The sequence below is a fragment of the Mus pahari genome, chromosome 7, assembly GCF_900095145.1.
Source record: "Mus pahari chromosome 7, PAHARI_EIJ_v1.1, whole genome shotgun sequence".
Taxonomy (NCBI): Eukaryota; Metazoa; Chordata; class Mammalia; order Rodentia; family Muridae; genus Mus; species Mus pahari.
This window is the reverse complement of record NC_034596.1, coordinates 97118882-97125542: the sequence shown is the minus strand read 5'-3', so window position 1 is coordinate 97125542 and position 6661 is coordinate 97118882. Positions and strand designations below refer to the sequence as shown.

Here is a 6661-nt window from a genome sequence, read left to right as displayed (position 1 = left end):
AAGTCTTCCTGGAAGACTTGCCTGCGCCTTCAGCCTGCGCCTTCAGCCTGCTGTACTACCCTGTATACAGTTTTTGAATTCACCAGCTTCCATAACTACACACACCAAATCTTTAAGCCAGGCTCTATGTACACACAAGTAATCAACCATATATACACGTGTGCCTGTGTGAACACAAACTCTCTAAATGGCTGTTTCTCTGGAAAAAGACACTCACAAAACCACCAAATTCTTTTTGGTTTTGGAGATGGGGCAGTCGTCTTAGGGTTTCTATTGCATAACTGAGGCATTTCCTCAACGGACGCTCCTTCCTCTCCGATGACTCTAACCTGTGAAAACTTGACACAAAAACACATCACTAGGAAGTCACAACCTTTCCTTTTGGATTCATCCCCAAATGAATTCCTTTTGGATTCATTTATGTGCACATAAAAAGCATTAATAACTTTAAAAGTCCCACAGTCTTTACAAATTCAAAAACATTAAAAGTTCAGTCCCAGCTGAGCGTGGTGGCGCATGCCTTTAATCCCAGCACTCGGGAGGCAGAGGCAGGCGGATTTCTGAGTTCGAGGCCAGCCTGGTCTACAAAGTGAGTTCCAGGATAGCCAGGGCTATACANNNAAACCCTGTCTTGAAAAACCAAAAAAAAAAAAAAAAAAGTTCAGTCCCTGGACTGGTGAGATGGCTCAGCGTACCGGTAAGAGCACCCAACTGCTCTTCCAAAGGTGCAGAGTTCAAATCCCAGCAACCACATGGTGGCTCACAACCATCCTTAACAAGATCTGTCGCCCTCTTCTGGAGTGTCTGAAGACAGCTACAATGTACTTACATATAATAAANAAANAAATCTTAAAAAAAAAAAAAAAAAAGTTCAGTCCCTTTAAAGCAACCAATCACTTTTAAAATCCAAAGTCTTTTAAAATTCAAAGTCTCTTCACTGTGGGTTATCCACAGTTAATCCAGTAAGATATTTTCTTACTTCAAGAGGGAAAAATCAGAGCATAGTCACAAATCATGATCTTCTGTACTCCTCCAAGGGCTTGGGTCACTTCTCTGGCTCTGCCCTCTGTCGAACACAGCTTGTCTTTTAGGTTCTGGCCAGCTCCATTCCATCACTCCTGCTATTCTTGGTGGTCATCCCACCGTACTTGCATCTCCAAAATGCTGGGGTCTTCCGCTGCAACTGGGCTGCGTTTTCACCAATAGCCTCTCCTGGGCTCTCTTCCTAGTGCCAAGCCTCAACCTCTTTACATGACCCCTTGAGTTCCGGGCCTTCAGCTGCCACTGAGGCTGCACCTTCACGAACAGTCTCTCCTGACATCTCACAGTGCCAAGCCTCAGCTGCTCTCCATGATCCCTGCATGTCTTCAAAACCAATACCACCTGGTGACTCTTATTACATTGTCAAGTCCAGCTGTAAGAGCAAGGTACAACCTTGGCTATCTCTGGAACACAGCTTCTTTGTGCTCTCAGGAAACTCTTCCCAGATTTCACCTCAGTGATGCTGGTCTTTTCTTAATCACTGCTAATTTCTTAGCTCCAGCTAACCAGCATCAATTGTCCCAGTAATGTGAAGGTTTCACTTCAGTAGTTCTGGTATCTTGTTAATCACAGCTGATTCTTCAGCTCCAGCTAACCAGAACCGCAGAATCTTACATCAAAATAGCAAATGGCCCTGAAAGAGTCATTAATCTTTCCCTCTGAAATGTTACAAGCCAGGCCTCCATCTTCTACACTGCTCTCAACGTTCTTATCTCCCAAGCTCCTACAAAATATCCCACTGAGCTCTCAACACTCAATGGCTCTTCTAGCCCAAAGTTCCAAAGTCGTTCCACAGTCCTCCCCAAAACATGGTCAGGCTGTCATAGCGATATGCCACTACACTGACTGGTACCATCTTGTCTTAGTTAAGGTTTCTATAGCAATGAAACACCAAGACCAAAAGGCAAATTGGGGGAAGAAAGGGTTTTTCAGCTTATACTCATCAAAGGAAGTCAGGACAAGAACTCAAGCAGGGCAGGAGCTGATGCACAGGCCACGGAGGGATGCTGCTTACTGGCTTGCTTCACATGGCTTACTCAACCTGCTTTCATATAGAACCCAGGACTACCGGGTCATGGATGGCACCATCCACAATGGGCTGAGCCACCCCCTGTTGATAACTAATTGAGAAAATGCCCTACAGCTGGATCTCACAGATCCAGTGCTAGGACTACAGTTGTGTATCACCACACCTGGCATGCAATATAAATTTTGAAACAAAAATATAACAAAAGTAACAAAATGCAAATTTTCTAAGATCTTTAGGTCCATAAAGTACCAAGCCCTGTATTACTCTTAGTATGTCACAGGAATATGGGATGTGTGAAATGAATATTTGCAAACAAGAACTTGTATTTATTTACTTGCAGGCACTATGCTGAAAACTATTTTATCTTTGTTTACTAAGTTAACTAATCTTCACAAATTCCTTTCAAATGAGTAAATCTAAGTCCCTTTTACATAGATAAGGAAATCGAGGCTTAGAGTTAACAGTGCTGTTCAGTCACACCATAACTACACAGTAAACAAAACTCACAGGAAGGCTAGTGAGAGGCTCAGTGACCAATGGCACTTGTTACCAAGCCTGGCAACTCATGTGTGACCTCCAGGACCCACGTAGTGGATGAAGAAAACTGACCCCTAGAAGTTGTTCTCTGACCTCTATGTCATGACAAGTACACAAATACATAACTTGTAAAAAAAAAAATACAAGGTATTTTTAATTGGAATATGAAATGTTCCCTCTCAATAACCTCATGTTGATAGGCTTCCGTGAAGGGACCAAAGGATCCAATCTATCAGTAGTTTAATCCCTTGATGAATTCATAGTAATAGGAAACCGCTGGGAAATAAAGCTGGGGCCTCATTGGAGGAGATACTGGGTGAGCACTTTGAGGTCATGTCCTCCTGACTTTCAGCAGCAGCACCTCGAGGTTATGTCCTCCCAACTTTCAGCAGCACCCTTCTGTTTCCTGACCACCATGACTGTGGCATGCTCTGCTCTGCCCTGCCCTGCCACACTCTCCCTGAAGCACGATGGATACCACTGGGCCAAAGTCAGTCTTTCCCTCTTTACCATGCTTCTGTTGGGATTTGGTTACAGCAACAATAAAAATGATGAATACAGCTGTGTATACATCTAATGTGCCAAACTTGAAAGATAATTAAGAATAACAAAATTAGAAATTAAGAGAGTGACTACGTGAATGTAGTAAATAAACCTTGAAAAGATGAATCGTTACAGAACTGAAATTTAGGGCTGAAGCACGCGGAGAGGCCGTGGGCTTCATTCCCAGAATACATACACACATGCGCGCGCGCGCACACACACACACACAATCTTCTCACAGTAAAAATGGGACCAGCAAAACATGAAAAACATAGCTAAATTTATAATACCCGTATCTTGGTTTGAAGAGATACTGTGACCATGGCGATTCTTATACAGGAAACATTTCACTGGGACTGGCTTACAGTTCAGAGGTTTAGTCCATCATCATCATGGCAGGCGTGGTACAGGACAGGTAGCTGAGAGTTCTGCCACTATTTGGTGGACAGCAAAGAGTGATGTTGGGCCCAGCTTGAGCAATGGAAACCTCAAAGCCCACCCCCAGTGACACACTTCCTCCAACAAGGTCACGCCTCCTAATGGTACCACTCCCCGAGGCTGTGGGGGCTATCTTCATTCAAACCGCCACAGCCTGTTTAATCTTTCACAGTTGAGGTTATTAGATTCACGTACTCACATCCACAAAATGATGTCTCTCAGAATCACTGAATGCAGCAACCTTTCATAACAATCCTCATTTTTCTCTCATTGTAATTTTTCATTAATAAATTTTTGTCAGCTTTAATCATGTTTGGAAGACAATCTCCGGGGGTTGTGGCTCAGTGGTAGAGTGCCTCCCACGCACGAGAGCTTGGGTTGGATCCCTAGCATTTCAAGCCAAACCAAAACAAGTAAAAAAGAAAACAATACTAAGCATAAGCAAGTGTTTCCATTTTATTTAACACTTAAGCAGATTATGTTTGCCATCCATATGATGCACAGTCCAAAAAAAACCAAAGTGCAGAACATCACAGACAGACAGTTATAAGACTAAATCGTCAGAGGAGGTTCAAACAGGCACTTTTTCTCATTTAAAGGAGCCATGACCTTTTCTGAAAGCGTCTTGAACGTGAGGTGTTATCTTGTATCTACTCGCCTTTGAAATACTTCAGATTGCTTAGCACATAAGCAGCTGGGATGTAAAAGGTCGTAAAAAACACGACAATTCCCACAGCAGATTCCTGGAAAAGAAGAAAAGGAATATTAATGAGTATGGCCCACTGCCTAATAAAATGGCTTATGGCCAGAGGCATGGAGGTTAGCGGTAGAACACCGACTTTGCAGACTTTTATGCACAAAATTCTGGGTGTTTCCCCTTCCTGGTACACACAGCTAAAGATCTTTCTCGGAGGTCTGAGAAATGGCTCATCTTGCAGAGAACCTAAATTTGGTTGCCAGAACCCATGTCAGGCAGGTCATAATCAACTATAGCTCCAGATCCAACACCTCTGGCCTCTTCAGATACCTGCATTTTAGTGCACACATGCACAAAAATATGCTGTGAAATTTGTCATGTGACCAAAAAAAGCCTTGGGTCCTGCAATGTGTTCCATTTGTATTCAACTGAATTTTCAGAAAACTCATTTTCTTTCGATAGTTGCCAGTTTCTGACCTCTGAATTCTGGAAGCTCAACAATGTCCAGTGTCTCCACCAGTTTTTAGAGAAAATGCGATGTCTTGGTCACCAGGTAGGTAGATTACCCTGGAGTGAATCAAGGACCCTGTGCCTCCATAACCGAGGGCCAGGTCCTATCTGGGACTTACCCTCGCCCTGAACCCCTATCCAAAGTGACCCCACAACTGAAGCCGCCAACACACACACAACCACACACACGCACACCACACACCACACGGCACAACACACACACACACACACACACACACACACACACTCACTCATTCACTCCCCCCTCCACACCCATTTGGACCGTTAGGTGGGTTCTACCTCACCGTGGGCGACAGGACTGTGTTTTGTGGGCTTTCTGAGTGGCTGAGGCGGCCTGAGTGGCCAGGCTTCGAGAACAGGACTACACGGTGGCGGAGGAACGAAGAACAGAGCAGCAGCAGGCGAGACATCGCAGGTCAGAAAAGGGCCACTGAGGCAGAGCAAACCAGAGACCACCAGTGCCAGAGTCGAAGGCCGTTGGTAAAGTGTGCTCGAGGAAAGGGCGGGCAGCTGGTTTGAGCATGCGCACCAACCACTCGAGCCCTTTGGATGGAATTTGCGCTCTTACCCCACCCTGCTCCTCAGCTGTGTGTGTTTTGGCCCTGTCACTCTCTACCTGCTTCCCGCCAATGTCCTCACAAGTCCAGCTTCCTGCCCTCTCCCAAACTCTTTGCCAAACCTATTCAGTCCCAAAGCCACACGCAGGATCTTCTGATTTTCTTCTCCTAACACAAGGTGAGGGACCTATTGGATGCCAACATCTATAGCTATTGCTCAATATTCCGTTGCTTCTAGTCAATAGCAGATATACCATTTTTACACTGCTCTAGAATATGAATTAAAATTTCCATAGATCGTCTTCCTGGTATTTTTTTTAACTTCCTTTTCTATTTGTTTTTGTGGTCCTGACGATTTTACTCCAGGCTCCATGCATATTACAAGAGTAACTGAGCTAAAACCATTGTGACTCATCCTTTTACAAACCAGAACAAAGTAAATGTGTGTCAATTTTAGCTTTGCTTTACTTGCTTGTAACTCTTCTTCCCTACCTGTAAACTAATTCTTAACAATGAAAAAAAACGAACAGAGAAAAGCTATGTATGGTGGACCACATCTGTAATTCCAGCATTAGTTTGGAAGCAGGGGGATTGGGAGGTCAAGGCCCTGCATGCTAGGCTAAGGTTAGAGCAGGAGGCCAGCCTGAGCTATGTGAGAAAGAAAGGAGGAAGAAAAGGAGGGGGTGAGAAGGGAATGAGGAAGGGAAGGCAACAAAGGAACTAAAAGAGGGAAGATAGACAAGACTAAGATCAGGTTTTTAACCTGAGCAGTGATAGTGCATACCTTCAATCCCGAAGCAGAGGCAGGTAGATTGATGAGTTAGAGGCTAGCCTGATCTATAGAGCAAGTTCCAGGACACAGAGAAACCCTGTCTCAAAAAAAAAAAACATTAAGAAAGAAAAGAAAGAAAGAAAGAAAAAAGGAAGGAAGGAAGGAAAGAAGGAAGGAAGGAAAGAAAGAAAGAAAGAAAGAGAAAGAAAGAAAGAAAGAAAGAAAGAAAGAAAGAAAGAAAGAAAGAAAGAAAGAAAGAAAGAAAGAAAGAAAAGAAATTTTATAGGATGATGATGATGTTAAAAAATATTCACGGTACAGAGAATCTGGGCCCAGAAGAGAGGATGGGAAATCACCAACCACTAAATTTGTATTCCTCGATGGAAAAATAGAATAGATTGTAAGTTTTGAAACTTAATATCATAAATATTTCTTTTGTGAACCTATTGTATAAGTAACCTCTAGGATAATAAATGACTTGTTTGGGAAGTAAAAAGTGTATTGTGCTGCTCTAT

At 43.4% G+C, this 6661-nt stretch overlaps 1 protein-coding gene across 1 annotated transcript; it reads right to left on the bottom strand.

Moving 5' to 3' along the window:
• Positions 1–4022: 4022 nt before the first annotated feature.
• LOC110324960 (cytochrome c oxidase subunit 8C, mitochondrial) lies at positions 4023–5286 on the bottom strand. Its single transcript, XM_021202727.1, has 2 exons — positions 5102–5286; positions 4023–4332 (listed from the first exon to the last, which is right to left on the bottom strand). Exons 1-2 carry the CDS (start codon positions 5225–5227, stop codon positions 4240–4242), a joined length of 219 nt encoding a protein of 72 aa, XP_021058386.1. The 5' UTR covers positions 5228–5286; the 3' UTR covers positions 4023–4239.
• Positions 5287–6661: the final 1375 nt, after the last annotated feature.